At 40.0% G+C, this 20,800-nt stretch overlaps 4 protein-coding genes across 4 annotated transcripts in view; 3 read left to right on the top strand and 1 right to left on the bottom strand.

Moving 5' to 3' along the window:
• The window catches only part of LOC146479533 (lectin-like), a 311,213-nt gene that overhangs the window by 255,112 nt on the left and 35,301 nt on the right, over positions 1 to 20,800 (bottom strand). The gene's annotated exons all lie outside the window — the stretch shown is intronic.
• LOC146479537 (E3 ubiquitin-protein ligase TRIM71-like) lies at positions 2,027 to 9,424 on the top strand. The gene is made up of 2 exons (XM_085110359.1): positions 2,027 to 3,387; positions 7,088 to 9,424. The coding sequence occupies exons 1-2, from the start codon at positions 2,106 to 2,108 to the stop codon at positions 8,059 to 8,061; spliced, it is 2,256 nt and encodes a 751-aa protein (XP_084966485.1). The 5' UTR covers positions 2,027 to 2,105; the 3' UTR covers positions 8,062 to 9,424.
• On the top strand, positions 3,599 to 7,025 carry LOC146479538 (52 kDa repressor of the inhibitor of the protein kinase-like). Its single transcript, XM_085110357.1, has one exon. It carries the CDS (start codon positions 3,941 to 3,943, stop codon positions 6,233 to 6,235), a length of 2,295 nt encoding a protein of 764 aa, XP_084966483.1. The 5' UTR covers positions 3,599 to 3,940; the 3' UTR covers positions 6,236 to 7,025.
• Positions 15,163 to 19,259, top strand: LOC146479536 (E3 ubiquitin-protein ligase TRIM45-like). Its single transcript, XM_085110358.1, has one exon. The coding sequence runs from the start codon at positions 15,659 to 15,661 to the stop codon at positions 17,906 to 17,908; it is 2,250 nt and encodes a 749-aa protein (XP_084966484.1). The 5' UTR covers positions 15,163 to 15,658; the 3' UTR covers positions 17,909 to 19,259.

Raw genomic sequence — 20,800 nt, 5'->3', positions numbered from 1 at the left:
ACACAGCGTTTGAATATCCACAAATGCTGTTGAACATCCATTAAGGGGGCGACTACCTAGGCATTCATTTCTTGGTACGTGACCGACCACCAAAGAGGATTGATAAGATTGTACCCTAATCACAAGTGATTAGAGGAATGTGACCCTTAATCTGTTCAGTCAATAAATTAGCAAACTTAAAGAAAGCGAGCAATCATCTTTCCTACGCTTTCACCATCGAATGGTAAAAAATTCGGCAATTTTGAATATTTCCCGGTAGACACCTCGGCTGTTTTGTCAGCAAAAGACTGGAATTTACTGCGAATTCGGCGGCAAAAATATATTTTGTCAGTCCTGCAAGAGATTTTACCAAGCAATACACAGTTACTTATAACGTCGTGTAACAACATAGAGTCAAGAAATCAGGTGGTCGTCCTCATAAAACTGTCCTCTCACTTTTCTTGGTAATTTCGCTCGGCGAAAACTAGTAAAATATCAACGGACGAAACAGAAATAACCGTAGATAAATCCCTGCTCTCACCTAGCGGCCATGGCCTACAGCTTGCAAAGAGTCAGTGTACGTACGATTACCGAAACTACGAAAACCAATCACGGCGCGTAATCCGGGAAGTAACAAGCATGTTATCAGTAATGTCCGAGTTATTGCACCCCAACAGTGGTTCCTAATGCGCCTTTTCCGCGGCTTCCTTCTCAAATCCATTTTTGTCGTAACTTGCTCGTGTTTTAGTTTTGTCCCAGGCCATCACTCAGTTTACTTGACTTGGCTTCAGGAGTCGACTTAAAACAAGTCTCAGAAGTCTAGCTTCTTAGGTTTGATAAGGGACGTAGTATGCAGCTTAGTCAAGCAAGCTCTATTGACTAACTGTACTTTTCCAAACTTATTTGAGGTTCCTTAAAGGAAGGAACTAAGATTCAGCCTTTTTGCACTGGGAACAAATGAGCTTTGAGGTAAGTTCAATAGAAAGAGGTCACTAGGTATGAAGACTGAAACAAGGAATTGGTAATAAATGACAATAAAAATCGATACCATTTATACAGCTCTGTTGCTTCGAAATGATGTTCGATGACAATCGATACCATTATAATAGGATTATCGATTGGGCATCAGGCAGCCGATGTCGGTATCGAAATAAATAATTTACACCAGAATTCAGAATTACGATGAGCAATTTTCTTATAAAGCTTTAATGAAAACCATTCTTACGTAAAAAATGTACAGTGGTTTTACTGATAATAATAATAATAATAATAATAATAATAATAATAATAATAACATATTCAAGAAAAATGTAAAATGAAGAATGCAACTGGGGAATAATAACAAAAGCTCGTGGAATAAAGCTGTTCTTTTGTCTCTCTGTTTCCATATCAAACAGTCCATTTGCGTGTGGTTCTCTTGTTCTATTTGTGTATATTACAGTGTTGTATGCGGTACGTAATTGATAAAGTTTGTCCGCTAGCATACGTTCTAGGCAGGAGCTCCTGTTCTAGGATAAAACATAAGAAAGCATCGGCTGTTGTCAAAACCGGAGGGACTTAAATGATACACGTTAAGCTATTTTCAAACTTCATGATAACTGGAATTTTTTTTTGGAGATCAATTATTCCTAGATATGCTGGACATCCTAGGTCAAAGATGTACTGATTCAGTGGACAATCACCGTTAATACCGATAACAAGATTTGTTTCAAGGCTTCGCAACTGTCACTAACATGAGCAATATATAATTTCTTACATCAAATTAGGGCTCGTCAAATTTTAGATTACTCAAGCCAACTCTCTCCATTATGGTCCAAATTCCTAAGTAAGCATCAAAACATACTTGTCACGATCTACGTCAAGTATTATTCCAGAAGCATTTCATTAACCCATTAATTTTGAGCCCTCTATGCATCCGGAGGTCAAACTACCCTAAACAATTCTTAGAAATCTCCAATACAGTACTTTAATTTCACACTACTTGCCACAAGTCAAAACATCTCAAAACGAGCGCTTTGTGATTGGTAGATATATTCAGCATACCCGGGGCTAAGATTACAAAGCATCATTGTTTAATACTTCAGTTCAACTCCAACTGAAGACTTTTTCTTTTGTATTACTAAATAATGGATATTCAAACCTTGTTGCACAATCTTCATGAAGAAGTATCCTGTTCAGTGTGTATGAGCAAGTTCACACATCCCAAACAGCTGCCATGTTTGCACAGCTTTTGTCTTCATTGCCTGGAGGGCATTCAACGAACGAGCGGAATTCGAGAAACCATTCCATGTCCAGAGTGTAGGCAGAACTTCAGGATCCCTGGAGACGGTGATCTTAACTCTCTGCCCACAAACTTCCGCATAAACAGTTTGTTGGATGTGTTGGCCATCAAAGAGTGCGATACAAGCGGCGTCAAGTGCGGAAATTGCGACAAAAGAAGCGAGCAATGCTCTTACTGCTTCCAGTGTTGCTCCTTCTGGTGCGATGACTGCGTCAGTCTGCATAATGGCATGAAAGCCAATAAAGAACACCACGCACTGGCTTTGAAAGACTTTCAAGATCGAGACTTTGAGAACATTTTAAAGCGGCCGACGTTTTGTGGAAGGGTAGGCCACGAGAAGAAAGAATTAGAGTTCTTTTGTATGAGCTGCGAAGTTGCCATTTGCTATTCATGTAGTGCAACACTTCACGAAGCTCACCCAAAGATAGTTGTGGACGAGGAAGCGAAAGAAAGGAGAGTGCAAGTTGAGTCTGCGATCGAAATTGAGGAACAGATATTGCTTCAGAAGATAAACAAAATCATTAAGCTACAAGATGACTGTGTCAGCATTAAAGCACAACTAGATAGTGAGAAAAAAAATGCACAACAGTTTGCAAACAAAATGATCGCAGCCATTGAAACGAACAAAAAGGAGATAATTCTTGCGTTAGAAAACAAAGGGAATGAATTATTGGAGCGTCTGGAAATTAAACAGCGCGAAGAAGAAGATCAAGCCAAAGCGATTGAGGAAGGTATCGAAAAAAAGAAAACCTTGTTGAAACGAAGCACGAACATTGATATTTTACGTTCAGACATAATTTTTCCGGAAGGAATCGTTGATGAAGCCGAAGAGCAACTCGATAGTGACATTCAAGGCCTTCGTCACTTAAGTTTCATCGAAAACGGAGCATTGATGCAAAAAACATACTCTGAAGGAATCGGAACTTTCAGAACTTGTCTTAGCCAAACCAAAGCGGATCAATCGTGTGCCAGTCAAAAAGGAATCAGCGAAGTGACTGTCGGACTTGAAGCACAAATTGTTGTGACAACAAGAAACGTTCAAGGAGAACAATGCTACGAAGAGCGTGACTGCGTAACAGTGGAAATCAGAAATCGTCAAGGCCATGACCAGGGGTGGATCCAGAGTAGTTCAAGTGATTTCCAGAAATCACTCAAATTTTTCCAAACCTACGTTTGTTATTTCTCAGGTTCTTTCTTGTAGCTCAAGAAATCAATTATCCTTCTTGTTTTATTGTTTATTATGAAGTAAAACAAAGAAAAAAGCATCATATTTCGTTATTCCGTCGATTCCACAGCAACCCGAGCGAATTAGACGAGTCTCCGTTCGCGCGCTTTCGTCTTTTGTCGAGACGTCCGAGTACAACACGAAAAAATTTCGTATGTACAACCGGACAAAATTTGTACGCAGTGGGTGGGACAGGGTGGGACTGAATGGTTTATGGATCTTTTCACAAATCACTCAAAACCCTCTTCGATTGGCCAGAAACACGCACATTGTCTTGCGAACTACTCAAACTCGGTTGTGATTGGTTATCCAGGCCACAAACTACCGTGGAAACTACTGACAATCGTATATAAAGGGAAGCATCTCCCCGAACGTCCTTCGTTTGTTCTTGCTCCGATTAGAGTTCATCGTTTACTTGCTACGAAGGAAGACAAGGGAACTTAAATTATAAAGCTATGGTTCGAGGCGATCCAGTTTGTCGAAAGGAGGACTGTTCTCAGTACGATGTTGGCTTGGTTTTCAAGGAAATCAGCTCATATTCGGACCAGGACAAGCTCAAGTTCATAGAGAATGTGTGGAAACCAGGTGAGCTATTTGATTTCCCAGCGTCAGTGGAATGTTCGAATTCTAACCGTCATTTTGTGTGGAGCTGGCTGAAAAGATTTCCCTGGCTAGCATACTCTAAATATCTCGATGGTGCATTTTGTTTACCGTGTGTTTGTTTTGGAGTCCAGTGTGGGCGAAATACGAATAAACTAGACAAATTGTACAAGTCTCCACTTACACTTTGGACGTCCGCCATTTCACGTTTTAGCAAACACGCGAGCGGAAAATGTGAGATGCATAATTTTGCAGTGATTGCAATGGAGAATTTTCTGAGAAATATGAGAAGAGAAGCGGTCCCAATTGATCAGCAGATCAACAACTTACTCCAACAGCAAATCAATAGAAATCGTGAAATTCTGAAATCCCTTTTTAAAACAATAATTTTCTGTGGAAAAAACAACATAGCCCTCAGAGGTAGACGAGATGATGATCCACAAAATGCTAGTCTTGCCGGTAATTTCCAGGCACTGTTAGAATTTCGAATTGACAGCGGCGACCAAACACTAAAACATCACTTGGAAACTGCACCCAGAAATGCGACATATATCTCTAAAACCATTCAAAATGAGATGATTACAACTGTGGGTGCTATCATAGTGAATAATTTATCACAGGAAATCAGGGATAGCAAATATTTTTCTATTATGTCTGATGAAGCAGCTGACATATCAAATAAAGAAAATCTTTCAGTGGTGATCAGATTTCTTGATTCAACCAAAACAGTCAGAGAAGAATTTGTGGGATTCTACCTTTGTGAGGATGGAACAACAGGAGCAGCTATCAAAGATTTAATAATTGGTGCTGTAGCTGATTTAGGACTATCTATGGATGACTGTCGTGGCCAGTGTTATGATGGTGCAGGCAATATGTCTGGGCGCTTGAATGGAGCTTCATCACTTATTAGGGCTGAACATGACAAGGCTATTTACGTTCATTGCATGAACCATAGGCTTAACTTGTGTGTTGCTGACACATGCCAATTACCACTTGTTAGACACATGATGGATGTTGTAAGAAAGCTCTCAGAATTTTTTGACAATTCCCCGAAACGACAACAGCATTTGATCAGCAAGATTAGAGTATTGATGCCTGCTGCCAACCACTTTGTTTTGGTAAATGTGTGTCGAACAAGGTGGATTGAGCGTATTGATGGTATGGACCGAATTGTGGAGCTTCTTCACCCAGTTGTGGCTACACTTGAAGACATTTCAATGAACAGAAATGCTCCTGGCCATGGCAACTGGAATCAAAACAGTAGAAATGATGCACAAGCCTTAATTAATGCAATCACATTTTCCTTTATTGTTACTCTTGTTATTGTCAGACACATTTTAGACTTAACCAGACCACTCACAGTCAGGCTACAAAAGAAAGCAATGGATCTTCTCAAAGCAAAAGAGGAAATTGTTCTGTTAAAATCAGCCTTAACAGATATGCAAACTGACATTGATACTAGGCACCATGCTCTCTATGAAGAAGCTGTTACCCTAGCAAGGCGTGTTTCAGTACAGCCAAGCATGCCCAGAATAATTCAGAGGCAAGTTCACAGAAACAATGCACCAGCCCCAACCCCTGAAGACTATTACAGGATCAATCTGACAACAGACTTCCTTAACCATGCTCTTGCACAACTGGACAGTAGATTTGAGGATGATGTTTTTGTGTGCTACAAAGGATTTTCAGTGATTCCTTCTATTTTGTTGGCTACTAACCCCATTTGGAAGGATAATGTTAGGGAGTTTTGTAACCATTACAGACATGATATCCCTAATTATGCAGGTTTACCAGCAGAGCTTGTGTTGTGGGAAACAATGTGGAAGGGGAAAAATGATAGAAGAGAGGACATCCCTGACAGTATAGATGCCACCCTGGAACAAATTGACAAGGGTGCTTATGTCAATATCTATACTATACTTCAAATCCTGATAACCATTCCTATTTCATCAGCATCTTGTGAAAGGTCCATCTCAACCCTCCGAAATCTGAAGACTTATTTGAGAAGTACAATGGTCCAGGATAGACTGAATGGATTAGCACTGATGCATGCCCATAGAGAAATGGAATTAGACCTTGAACAAATTATAGATTTATTTGCTAATTTACATCCTAGAAGAATGAGAATGGAAAATATTTTAAATGAATAATTTTGTACCAGTCAGTCACTAGTGTTTCTAGAGTGCTTGTGAGTTATGTTCCATCAGGATTGATGTAATCCTTAAACTGATGGAGAACAGTACAGATACATAACTGGTGTCTGTGGTACAATTTAAGTACTAATATCTGGACAAAAACTCATTCTTCAATTAAGTTTTTAGAGTTATGTTTCCACTGACACTGGGTGTTCAATAAGCTTAAATGGCTTTTACATATTCTCTCAGTCTGAGCTCATTGGACCACATCACTTTATACACTGATCTATAAGTCTGAAAAAGGCAAGTATGATTCCAACTTTTCAGTTTTTGCTGTTACATTTTCATAACAATGATGTTTCCTTAATATTCACTAATCGTAATATTTTTTCCTCCATTCCCACTATGAGCTTACTGAGATGATTCCCATTGGAGAGTTATTTCCACTCCCACAAGCATCCAAGACAGCAATCCAGGCAGCAGATCTACTTAACATCTTCAAAGGTAGCCCTAAATCTTAATTCACATGCTAGACTCCTTAGACACGGAAAGGCAAATTTATGTAAAAAGAAGTTACTTTACTTAGTCAAATACAGTCTAACTCTATGGCTTAGTTTAATGTTATTCTGGTATGTCTGTGTAAATACACAGAAATGATTTTTTGTACAGAATTATGCCTTTCTGAGGAGGTGCTGTTGATGTGTCTGAATGGCTTGAAGTGCTCTCAGAATGCAGGAAAATTGCATTCTGAGGGCACTAAATTTCAAATTTTCTTGGGGGAGCATGCCCCCAAACCCCCCTAGTTAATTTGGGGAAAATCACTCATGTAAAATCCTGGATCCACCCCTGATGACTGTGCAACCAAAGCAGCTAAAGCACATGTCCAAGATAACAAAGATGGCACTTACAAGATCAGCTACTTTGCCAAAGAAACCGGAACATGCCAGGCATCAGTGAAGGTAAATGGAGAGCATGTTCGTGGCAGTCCTTTTGAGGTTCAAGTCAAACCCAGACAGTTCAGACCAATGTTATCTTTTGGACAGAAAGGTTGGTTTACTGGAATACTTCGCAAGCCATGCGGAGTCGCAGTTAATGAAAAAAATGAGATTGCAATGACTGATACTCATAACCATAGGATCGAGGTATTTAGTAGTAATGGAAACCACTTAAGATCTTTTGGTAGGCAAGGTCATCGACAGGGAGAGTTTAACTACCCCACTGGGATAGCTTTTCATAACGATAACATTATAGTGGCGGACAGTGTTAACCACCGAGTTCAACTCTTTAGTAGCCAGGGTGAATACCTTGGACAGTTTGGAGGAGAAGGAAGTCTCGATCATCAGTTAAGGGCTCCTTATGGTTTATCTATTGACAGTGATGGCAAAATCATTGTCGCTGATTCAGACAACGAATTAATTAAAATTTTTTCGCATAGTGGTCAATGTGTTCGTAAAATTGGCACAGGGGGCTTTCTGCTACACCCAATGCACTGTATTCAATTTGGGACCTTCTTTATAGTTTCAGACAATGGTGATCATTCCATAAAAATGTTTGACGGGGAGGGAAATTTTATGCACAGCTTTGGAACGAAGGGGGCTGCAGACGGGGAGTTCAATGAACCTCGTTGCTTGTTAGTAAACAAAGCCGGACAGCTGATGGTCTGTGATAAAATGAATTACAGGATTCAGGTGTTCGAGATGAGCGGAAAGTTTGTGACAAAGTTTGGAACAAAAGGCAGTAACAGGGGAAAGTTTAACTGTCCAATCTCCATAGCGGTCCTTAGTGATGGAAGGATAGTTGTATCCGACCTCAATAACAATCAGGTCCAGATTTTTGAATAGATGTGATAAAAGTGTATTCACAATGTGGTATTGGTCAGAATACCGCGGGCTGGAGTGTCTTGGGCTGATTGCAAAATCTGCAACGGTACCAATCCTATAAAAGATCACATCAAGTGAAGATTTGCACCCCTGTCAATTTTACTGGTTATATCTAGTGGGATGGCGGGATAATAACATAGTTATGCGTTTTCAAACATGGTTCAAAATCCTTAGAAACGTCTCCACCATTGTTAAGACAAAACGTGGCCCATTTATTTACACTCCATTTTCCCACTGTTTTAACAGTCTGTTTTAATGGGAATTTACAATAATTGTGGAGATATATGTCGAAAGCTCCATTTTCCAATCAAAGGTTTATTAGGTCATTGTTATTTTAGAAGATTTTCCGGATGTAATAATAATTCTCCATTGAACAGTTAATTTCAATCAATTAGATTAGCAGAAATCGAGTCATCGTTTAACCATCGACTAGCGTCCAAAGTGCCTTCTTGGGTTAATGTCCTGTAAACTTAATCGACTACAATGTGACTCATGTTCTGGAGCCAGTTTGTGAAATCGTCAAGAATGAAGGGTTAAAGGAATCAAAGGCTGGGTCACTTTAAAGACTTGAGATAAACTAGAAGTTTTATTCAACTCATTGTTCGACGATTGTGTTGCCGGAAAGGCTTTCGAAGGCAGAGGGTCAGCAAAGTTTTGTTGTAGCGGATTCTCTGAGACTAAAACCACTTGAAAAGTGATTTATATGTGCCCAGACTGAGATATTGAATCTCTGCTGAGAACAATTCAAGGAGCTAAGTATTGTCGCTCAGAAAGTCTTTTTATTACCATAGATTTCGAAACTGTTTTGGTCTTAATTTACTGGACAATGAGTTGATAAATATATCAGTTTGGTTCACGGAAAGAAAGTTTTTATTAGATAAAAAAAAGGTATTTAATCAACTGAGGCTTGACTACTCACTCAGGCCCTCCCAAACTACTCGTAAAAAGATAAGCTAAAGAAAGTAGATCTTTATCGCAAGAAACTTAAATGATCTTATAGTATATTTCATCGTAGCGTTGGCAAAGTAACTTTGTAAAACCTTTAGAGGAGTATAGCTGGCATTGTGTTCCATAATCTACTCTGGGCTGTAAAAGTGAAAGAGCGCGAAGGGTCAGTGAAATTCTGTGACAGAAGTCTTGTTTATTAATGAGTTAGAGCCTTAATTAAATTAGTAAGCAGCAATGTATATCAATTCCGTAACATTAACACAAATTTTGTAACAGTAACTTTGTTAATTGCACTTACATTTGCGAGGATTAAAGCATAGAAAGGTGCAAATATATCATAATATTTTCAGCATTAATAAACTGAATTAAAGCAAGAGCTTGAAGCCATAATTGATTTCATTCATTTATTCGGCAACTGAGAAGCTTGCTGTAGCTAATCAAGACTTAGTTTTAAAGTGCGACAGGAAAAGCGCTGTAACAAAAATGCCTTATGGGACACGGCATAGGGCATTTGCTTTCGACAACTGAGAGTGTCGTGGGAGAAGTGCGAGACAATAGAGCCCCTCACAAAGTACCAAGTGTGCGAGCGTACGCGACAGTCGATCTACAGGTAAATATCGTTCTGTATTAAATTGGTTGTGCCAAAGAGGAGAAATTACATGAAATGTACATTGAATTAGGCACAAGAAAATGTTTAATAGCCTGACGTAAAGTATTATTTTTATTTAGTTGACAATGAAGTGTTACTTTTGTGGAGGAGGCATTGGATGACCGGTATGAAAACCAGTGTTGACAGCCACTTTTACTGCGAGGTCAGCCTTCGTATGGCAGGAATGGATTGAGCTGGCCATATCAAACATCAGGACCGTAGCTTCGGTTCATCTAGAATGAGAAGAATGGACTGCATTCCCACAGCACCTCCATCCCTCTTCCCCTCCTTGGGTTTGTACTTCCCCCTAACGATTTGCCAATACTCATTCTCATGACCCTTGTCGTCTTGCCAATAATCATTGTAGCACAGGGAAGAGGTGCACAAAATTAATACATTCATTCCAATTGAGGCAGGGGGGAAGGTCACTTGATGACACTCCGCACGCCAGAAACCTGAATTTGCAAGTGTGACGAATTTTCCCCCGAGATATAATTTACCTCGGGGAAATCAGTCTGAAATTTCACCTGATGGAGGTGGGATCCGTTAAGAGAACAAAAGATTTGATCATCACAGCTACCAAAATGGGAAACAGGAAATCCAAATAAACCAATCGGCGCTTATCAGCATGTGCGTTGTTGACAGATCTGGAATTATTTCATGTTGTGAAACTATTTTTAATCCGTGTGAAGTAAAGCAACAGTGCCTTTTTCACGTGCATGCGGCTTAGATGGCGTGATTCAGAGTTATCAGGGTGAGTATAATTCGCTTTTGAATCCTAAATTTCCTGAATATTCCACGATTTTCAGTTCGTAATCTAACCGATCTTTGCCTAATCAAAATACCTGTGCAATAAATAATTCTAAAACGACAGATATCAGAGGGTCACTGAAACATGTGATAACCTTGTGGTTGATCAGTGTTGGTGTTGTCAGAAGATACCTTTGCACATTGTGGTTCATTTATGCCAAAATCCTGCCTGTGAAATAGGTTGTAACCTCATTTCATTTCTAAGAAAACACTTCAAAAAAAATTATGTTTTGACTCAGTTGACCTGCTGCAAGTTGGGACACGTCAAATCACGACAAGTGACTGGTTCAATCATGGTCCAATTCCAAATACAAATGGTCCTATCGTGGAGTTTCAAAAGGGAAAGCTTAAACAAAGCTGCGAGTGAGCTAAACAACACCCCAGTAGGGTATTTCTTCTTCCCACTCGACTATTTAGAGGGAGACAGTGAGCAGTCTCTTGTAATAGAAGCATTTCACAAAGCAATCAATTCTGGAACTGAAGATCTGAATCATGACGACAGCCTAAACTTCGGAAGTCAATCTTTTATGAGAACAATAACTTAGAAGTTAAAATATCTTTAGGTTACCGGATACCTTCGAGAGTCGTTTTTATTTTGCCAAAAAAAAATTTTGAGGCCAAATTTAACATTACTAGTCTCGCTTCATTTTCAAATAAAATATATATACTACAAATCTCGAGGCGTGCGCGAATTATCAACAGGAAAGGTTTTTCAAATGAAATTCTATCACCTGCATTAGTGCTATAAGGCAATTAAAGTGTGTCAGCGTCAGGGCTTCCCGTGATGTTTTTCGCGGTAAAACACAGAGATAAGAAAATAGCACTTTTTTCTCTTGCCCAGTTTCCTCATTTTTCTACGGTGAATCATTACCATTTTATATTGTGGTTGAGTATGTTATTGTATGTTATTTATGTTGAGTATGTTATTTATTTCATTGAAACAAGCCGTTTATATACGACTCCATTTTATCGATTGCCCAACTTAAGTCGATGCCATCATAAATTGGTCGAAGGATAATGATAATGATAACGAGTTCATGGAATGATTGTTGAATCAGTAGACAGGCTTAAAACCACACGCCCTTGACTTAAAGAGGCAATGTAACCTATTTAAGTGTCACTTTCAATGGCCAAAGACCTAATTTGAATCGATGGAATCATTAAAATAATGGTTCATTTTAATTAACAATAGCCCTTCTGGTACAGAAACTAATTATGTTTGGCTGTGGATGGCTATGATGGAAATGGATCGTAACTTGAAAAAAATGGCCAAATTCTTCAAGTTCTTCCTGTGTATTGTAGGGAAGTCGCTAAAAATGATTATAGTTTGTTCTCTCCAGGAGATATCACTTGATATTTTCTTGCCGCTGCTCTAGGATCAATTTCATGTTAACTAGCAGAACGGTTCTTTGTCAAATATTTCAGCAGTTTTGATAAAATACAGCACAATCGTCGTGGCAGTGACCCTTTAAGATGTTGTCATCAGGCACTGAAACGCTCGGTGGTATAAATCTTAAGCCTTTTATCCTTTGTGGATCCTTTTGAGTGATCTCTTTTAGCCACTTTACGTAAAAATCTGCATTATCACTGTGTGAGCGTAAAGGAAGTTTCTAAGCGCTTAAAAGATATATACGTCTCTTAGCACTTTCGGATAGAAAGCATGTCCAAAGTAATACACACATTTCAGTAGTGCGGCAATCAACAGTTAGTTAGTTAACTATCTTCTTTATTTCTTCTTTAAGAAGACTGGAATAATTAGCTTGCGAGTACGGCCGCCATTCATCGCATCCGGCCCTGAGAGACGGATTTATTCGCAGGCTATGAAATAATTAACACGTGTAGTTGAGATTCGAATGCATAGAGATCAAAATGGTGGAATAAAAGCAACAAAACGGACTTCAGTTTCTCTTAGTCGTAATTTAGCTAATTTGTAAGTTTATAACGGCCTTTTAGTAGGTCACACACTACCCACAGGTGGTACAAGGCCGAAACTTATTTTGGTTTCCTTCTCATTCAGTAACTAGAATTATACCCCCACCCACAGGATAAGATGGTACCCCATCACTGGCTTATATTACCCCAGCATTATGTCATTAGCCGGTACCCATTTATACACCTGGGAGAAGAGAGGTAACAAGAAGCATTTAGTTGACTGTCTGAGGATCCGCGAAACAAAGCGATAGCAAAATCGTGGAACCGCCAACCTTCCGCTGATGCTCATGTCTAACACGTTAATGACCACACCACTGCGTGTCACTACAATATCACTGCGCCTTCTCCGCGGCCTCCTTCTCAAATCCGTTTTTGCCGTAACTTGCTCCTGTTTTAATTTTGTCCCAAGCCATCACTCAGTTTACTTGACTTGGCTTCAGAAGTCGACTTGTAGCAAGTCTAGCTTCATAGGTTTGATGTGGGACATAGAAGGGTAGCAAAGAAATTGCTTGGAATTCTGCGCTTTGCATTGGGGACAAATGGGCTATGAGGAAGGTTCAACTGGAAAATTGGTCACTGCGTTTGAGGGGAACTGGAGGAAATTGATATATGGATCGGAGCGAAATCGGTACCAACGATTAAACACTAATTGCTTTGAAGAAAAGTTAGGTAAAGTCGCACTACGCGCCTAATTATAAGTGGCCCACGCGGCCGGAGCTTAGCCCGCGGCCGGTTGCTGTGACATGAAAAAACTAGGAGTATTGTTACTCCCCCCAAGATAGGATGCTAGTCCATCGGAGGGTTACCGCCAGCGGTACCCAGTATGCCCCGGGGTGAATAGAGACAATGTGGAGTAAAGTTTCTTGTGTACGGAAACAGCACAGCAATGAAGAGACCAACCTGGCCTCGAAACACCGACACTCCGACTGTCCGATTGAAAGTTTGACGCGCTAACCACTACTGACACCACGGCGCCTCCACACTGCTTTGAAAAGAACACCGATAAAAATTGTTACAATTAGAATGTGATTATCGATCGCAGCACCACTAAATAAATAATTGACATCGATTGATCGACTAGATAAGGAGCCGGATGTATTTACGATGACCGATTTTCACCCATTTTTTTTTAACCGAGGTTTAGTATTGAACAGCGCTAGAATGCTTTTCAATTGGGCGTCGTAAAACCAGATACTGCAATAAACCACTCACAGTATGAGGCAGATACCGTAAATGATGTCAAGCGCGGTGAATACGCACGTGCATTTGGCCATGGGTTTTGCTTTCGCTTCTCACTGCTTGATAAATCGCTGATTAAACTGGTTAGCGTTTTGCTAACCAATTGTTGTATCCTGTGCTATACATTGAGTGTATATCCCTGTCGTGCCCTTTGATTCGCTCGTGCATAGATCTCCCTGTCTCCCCAATGTAGACTTAACTGCATTCACAGGGAAACCTGTAAACCACGCCATCTTGTTTAGCCGGGTCGACAGTGTTCTTAGGTCGCACGAAATGTGACCACGTGCTCTTCCTGGGGGCTGTTCTTTCTTTGCCAACTAGCGTTTCATTTCATCGGCTTTGAATGAAACTGGATAAACTGAAAAGATATACGTCAAGCTATTTATAGCATAATTCTAAGAAATCCAAGATGTTTTCCTACACCAATTATCCGTAGAAATCTAACATCACGGGTCAAAGATACTATATTTACTCGGTGATTGGATAAGTAGTATTTATTTGTACCGATAACAAGGGCTTTCGCAAGACATGAATAAGCTTGCCCATAGGTCATATAAAAAACATCTCACATGTAGGACCACTCAAGCTAACAGCTCGCTGACACACAAGCTCCAATTCGTGTCCAAAACCACACTCATGACAGGTCCAAATGGTCCTAATTCCAAAACTGATAAGTAAGGGTTATTGGCCTTGAACGAGGGGATATGTGATATATTTCCCTCGGGCACGCCACGAGGGAAATATATCACATATCCCCGAGGGACAGGTCAATAACATGCTTATTTTTTCGGTTGGTGAGGATTCCTAATAGAAACAAGGACCTTAAATAATTAAATGCTTATTTTATACCAGGTGGAAGTCTAATACATAACATTTTTTAATGGCAGTAGTAGGGAGTGAGATTTCGGCCGTAAAGATGTTTTTCTCAACTGTTTTCTGAACTTTGGATTATTCACACAACAATTTGTATAAACAATTGCTTTTGTCTGCTGGTATGCGTGGTAAACATGTTTGTCACTCTTGCATAATCACTGCATTCAGTACACTATACGTTGTTGAGCGGCTGCTGTTACATTTTGGAAATAGTGCACAGTCGGCTATCGTTCCGTGTGGAAACAACGATGAGCGATTGTGAAAATGAAGTCTTTTTAACCGAAAACTTCTTACACTGTCCGTTGCTGAACGGATTAGTGGTCGTATTCCTGCAAATGTAAAGAAAGCTACCAGTGGGACAGTACGAGTATGGAATGAGTGGTCGCCGATGAAAGAACCTCCCTTCCAACTAGTAGTCGACAAGAAGATGAGTTTGAGTTTGTTGTTGCGCCTGTTATTGAATAACTAGTAGTAGTAGTAGTAAAAGTTATGTTGTTCATTTTTGCTTTAATAATAAACGCTTAAGAACTCGTTGAAATGTTTGAGATTACTAAATAAGGGGAATAAGTCGAGCGGTATATGGCGAGGGGGGGGGGGGGAATATATATTTCCCTCCCTCTCGTCATAATCCCCTCGTCCGTTGTTATCAGCTATTGTTTTTAGCCCCGCCCTCCCCTTTTACAACCAAAGCCGCACCCAGCTTTTCAGACAGTTTGTAATTAACAGGGGCTATTGAATATATTCAACCGAAAAGAACAAAGGAAACCGAGCCAACTGAAAAATAAGCATAAATACCAGCTATGATTTACGTACCGCAGACATTTGGCAATATAATACAAGGAACATTTCACCAAGCTGTTTGTTCTGAAAATATCTGAACACTCTATGACAGTACTTCCGGAGGTGAAAATATCCCAAACAATTCTTAGAAATGTTGGATACAGTAGTTTCGCAACACTTGTCATCAAAAATCAAAACACCTCAAAAAGCGCTTTCTGATTGGCAGATATTTTCAGCATTTCGGAGTAAGGTCACGGTTCTCATGACTTAGACTTCAGTTGTTTCAAGGTGTGTTCAACTCCAAAGGCTTTTTCTTCTACATCAATCATGGATATTAAAACCTTGTTGCACAATCTTCATGAGGAAGTATCCTGTTCTGTGTGTATGACCAAGTTCACTGATCCAAAGCAGCTGCCATGTTTGCACAGCTTTTGCCTTCACTGTCTGCAAAGGATTCAACAAACGAGCGGAATTCGAGAAACCATTTCATGTCCAGAGTGTAGGAAGAACTTCAGGATCCCTGGAGACGGTGATCTTAACTCTCTGCCCACAAACTTCCGCATAAACAGTTTGTTGGATGTGTTGGCCATCAAAGAGTGCGATACAAGCGGCGTCAAGTGCGGAAATTGCGACAAAAGAAGCGAGCAAAGCTGTTACTGCTTCCAGTGTTGCTCCTTCTGGTGTGATGACTGCATCAGTCTGCATAATGGCATGAAAGCCAATAAAGAACACCACGCACTGGCCTTGAAAGACTTTCAAGATCAAGACTTTGAGAACATTTTAAAGAGGCCGACGTTTTGTGGAAGGGTAGGCCACGAGAAGAAAGAATTAGAGTTCTTTTGTATGAGCTGCGAAGTTGCCATTTGCTATTCATGTAGTGCAACACTTCACGAAGCTCACCCAAAGATAGTTGTGGACGAAGGAGCGAAAGACAGGAGAATGCAAGTTGTGTCTGCGATCGAAATTGAGGAGCAAATATTGCTTCAGAAGATAAACAAAATCATTAAGCTACAAGATGACTGTGTCAGCATTAAAGCACAACTAGATAGTGAGAAACAAAATGCACAACAGTTTGCAAACAAAATGATCACAGCCATTGAAACGCACAAAAACGAGATAATTCTTGCGTTAGAAAACAAAGGGAATGAATTACTGGAGCGTCTGGAAATTAAACAGCGCGAAGAAGAAGATCAAGCAAAAGCGATTGAGGAAGGTATCGAAAAAAAGAAAACCTTGTTGAAACGAAGCACGAACATTGATATTTTACGTTCAGACATATCTTTTCCGGAAGGAATCGTTGATGAAGCCGAAGAGCAACTCGATAGTGACATTCAAGGCCTTCGTCACTTAAGTTTCATCGAAAACGGAGCATTGATGCAAAAAACATACTCTGAAGGAATCGGAACTTTCAGAACTTGTCTTAGCCAAACCAAAGCGGATCAATCGTGTGCCAGTCAAAAAGGAATCAGCGAAGTGACTGTCGGACTTGAAGCACAAATTGTTGCGACAACAAGAAACGTTCAAGGAGAACAATGCTACGAAGAGCGTGACTGCGTAACAGTGGAAATCAGAAATCGTCAAGGCCATGACTGTGCAACCAAAGCAGCTAAAGCACAAGTCCAAAATAACAAAGATGGCACTTACAAGATCAGCTACTTTGCCAAAGAAACCGGAACATGTCAGGCATCAGTGAAGGTAAATGGAGAGCATGTTCGTGGCAGTCCTTTTGAGGTTCAAGTCAAACCCAGACAGTTCAGACCCGTGCTATCTTTTGGACAGAAAGGCTGGCTTACTGGAACATTTCGCAAGCCATGGGGAGTAGCGGTGAATGAAAAAAATGAGATTGCAATGACTGATACTTACAACCATAGGATCGAGGTATTTAGTAGTAATGGAACCCACTTAAGATCTTTTGGTAGAAAAGGTCATCGACAGGGAGAGTTTAGCCATCCTCGTGGGATAGCTTTTCATAACGATAACATTATAGTGGCGGACACTCTTAACCACCGAGTTCAACTTTTTAGTAGCCAGGGTGAATACCTTGGGCAGTTTGGAGGAGAAGGAAGTCTCGATCATCAATTAAGGGCCCCTTATGGTTTATCTATTGACAGTGATGGCAAAATCATTGTCGCTGATTCAGGAAACGAATTAATTAAAATATTTTCGCATAGTGGCCAATGTGTTCGTAAAATTGACACAATGGGCTTTCTGCTACACCCAATGCACTGTATTCAATATGGGACCTTCTTTATAGTTTCAGACAATGGTGATCATTCCATAAAAATTTTTGACGGGGAGGGAAATTTTATGCACAGCTTTGGAACGAAGGGGGCTCGAGACGGGGAGTTCAATGAACCGCGTTGCTTGTTAGTAAACAAAGCCGGACAGCTGATGGTCTGTGATAAAATGAATTACAGGATTCAGGTTTTCGAGCTAAGCGGAAAGTTTGTGACAAAATTTAGATCAGGAGGCAGCTGGAGAGGAAAGTTTAACTGTCCAATCTCCATAGCGGTCCTTAGTGATGGAAGGATAGTTGTATCCGACCTCAATAACTATCAGGTCCAGATTTTTGAATAGATGTGGTATTGGTCCGAGCACCGCCGGCTGGAGTGTCTTGGTCGTATTGCAAAAAGCTGGGACGGTATCAATCCTATAAAAGATCACATCAATCGAAGATTTGCACCCTTGTCAATATTACTTGTTATATTTAGTGGTATGGCAGGGATAGTAACATAGTTATACGTTTTCAAGCATGGTTCAAAATCCGTAGAAACGTCTCCACCATTGTTTACGACAAAGGGTCGTCCATTTATTTACATTCCATTTTCCCATTGTTTTAACAGTATGTTTTAATATGAATTTGCAATAATTGTGGAGATATGTCTGAAGCTCCATGTTGCAAACAAAGATGTCTTAGGTCATTGTTATTTTAGAAGATGGTTCCGCGGGATGTAATAATAATTCTCCATGGGACAGTTAATTTCAATCAATTACATAAGCAGAAATCGAGTCACCGTTTAACCATCGACTAGCGTCCAAAGTGCCTTCTTGGTTTAATGTCCTGTAAAATTAATCGACTACAATGCGACTCATGTCCTGGAGAAAGTTTGTGAAATCGTCAAGAACGAAGGGTCAAAGGCATTAAAGGGTTACTTTAAAGACTTGAGAACAACTAGAAGTATTTTTCAACTCATTGTTCGAGGATTGTGTTGAAAGGCTTTCCAAGGCAGATGGTCAGCAAAGTTTTGTTGTAGGCGATTCTCTAAGACTGAAACCACTTGAAAAGTGAATTATATGTGCCTAGACTGAGACATTGAATCTCTGCTGAGAACAATTCAAGGAGCTAGGTATAGTCGCTCAGAACGTCCTTTTATTACCAAAGATATTCGAAACTGTTTGGTCTTAATTTACTGGACAATGAGTTGAAAAATATATCAGTTTGGTTCACGGAAAGAAAGCTTTTATTATTTGGTCTTTTATTATTTAATCAACTGACTGCTTGACTAGTGGCCCTCCCAAACTACTCGTAAAAAGATAAGCGAAAGAAAGTAGATCGTTATCGCAAGAAACTTAAATGATCTATAGTATATTTCATCGTAGCGTTGGCAAAGTAACTTTGTAAAGCCTTTAAAGGAGTATAGCTGGCATTGTGTTCCATAATCTACTCTGAGCTGTAAAAGTGAAAGAGCGCGAAGGGTCAATGAAATCCTGTGACAGGAGTCTTGTTTATTAATGAGTTATAGCCTTAATTAAACTAGTAAGCTGTGATGTATATCAATTCCGTAACATTCAAACAATTTTGTAACAGTTACTTTGTTAATTGTAGTTACATTTGGGAGGATTAAAGCATAGAAAGGTGCAAATATATCATAATATTTTCAGCATTAACTCAGTGAAACTGAATTAAAGCAAGAGCTTGAAGCCATAATTGATTTCATTCATTTATTCGGCAACTGAGAAGCTTGCTGTAGCTAATCAAGACTTAGTTTTAAAGAATGCGACAGGAAAAGCGCTGTAACAAAAATGCCAAATGGGACACGACGGAAACTTTTCATAGCGCATTTGCTTTCGACAACTGAGAGTGTCTGGGAGAAGTGCGAGACAATAGAGCCCCTCACAAAGAATCAAGTGTGCGAGCGTACGCCGGCGACAGTCGATCTACAGGTAAATATCGTTCTGTATTAAATTGGTTGTGCCGAAGAGGAGAAATTACATGAAGCTAGTGTGCATTAAATTAGGCACAAGGAAATGTTTAGCATGACGTGAAGTATTATTTTTATTTAGTCGAAGTGTTACTTTTGTGGAGGAGGCATTGGATGACCTGTATGAAAACCAGTGTTGACTGCCGCTTTTACTGCGAGGTCAGCCTTTGTATGGCAGGAATAGATTGAGCTGGCCATATCAAACATCAGGACCGGCACCGTAGCTTCGGTTCATCTAGAATGAGAAGAATCGATTGCATTCCTACAGCACCTCCATTCCCCTTCCCATCCTTGGGTTTGCACTTTCCCCTAACGATTCGCCAAAACACATTCTCATGGCCCTTGTCGTCTTGCCAATAATCATAATAGCACAGGGAAGAGGTGCACAAAGTTAATTGAAGTCCTGACATACATTCATTCCAATCAAGGCAGGGGGAAGGTGACTTGATGACACTCTACTCACGGGAAACCTGAATTTGTCAGTGTAACGAATTTTTCCCGAGATGTAAATTACATTTCGCCTAACGGAGATGGGATCCGTCAAGAGAACAAAAGATTTGCTCATCACAGCTAGCAGAATGGGTGAAACAGGAAATCATATGCATGCAAATAAACCAATCGGCGCTTGTCGGCATGTACGTTGTTGACAGATCTGGAATTATATCGTGTTGTGAAACTATTCAGTTTAATCCATCTGAAGTAAAGCAAAAGTGCATTTTTGACGTGCACGCGGCTTAGATGGCGCGATTTAGAGCTATCATGTGAGTATAATTCGCTTTTGAATCCTCAATTTCCTGAATATTCCACGATTTTCTTTCTTCATTTCGTAATCTATCTGATTTTTTCCTAATCAAAATATTTATTTTTGTTCCAAAAACAGCCTGAATCCCAAAGAAGAGCCGCCTGAGGCAATACGTGTGACCTTTTCAACGAGGGAAAGTGAAACGCAAGATAAATTTCGGGTAAATTTTTCCTCGGTGAATCGATTTTCCCATGGTTAAAGTCAGCAGTTTTGAAATTAGCGACAGCGAATTGATATTTAGCGATAACGAATCCAACTTATCAGCGACAGCGAATAAAGTTTAGCGAAAGCGAATCGAATTCACTTTAGCAACTACGAATTATGGACGACCGATTGCCGGAGGGCCGGAGGGGCAGAAACAATTACTTTTGCTATTTCAGCCATTTATATTTTCCCGTTATGTTCATAGTGTTGATTTCTTTACTAAGTTGGCGAAAAAATTCTCATCAATAGAGCCTAAGAGAG

This window comes from Pavona decussata, unplaced genomic scaffold, assembly GCF_977016875.1.
Source record: "Pavona decussata unplaced genomic scaffold, jaPavDecu1.1 SCAFFOLD_58, whole genome shotgun sequence".
Lineage (NCBI taxonomy): Eukaryota > Metazoa > Cnidaria > Anthozoa > Scleractinia > Agariciidae > Pavona > Pavona decussata.
The sequence above is the reverse complement of the archived record's forward strand: the minus strand, read 5'-3'. Positions and strand labels throughout refer to the sequence as shown.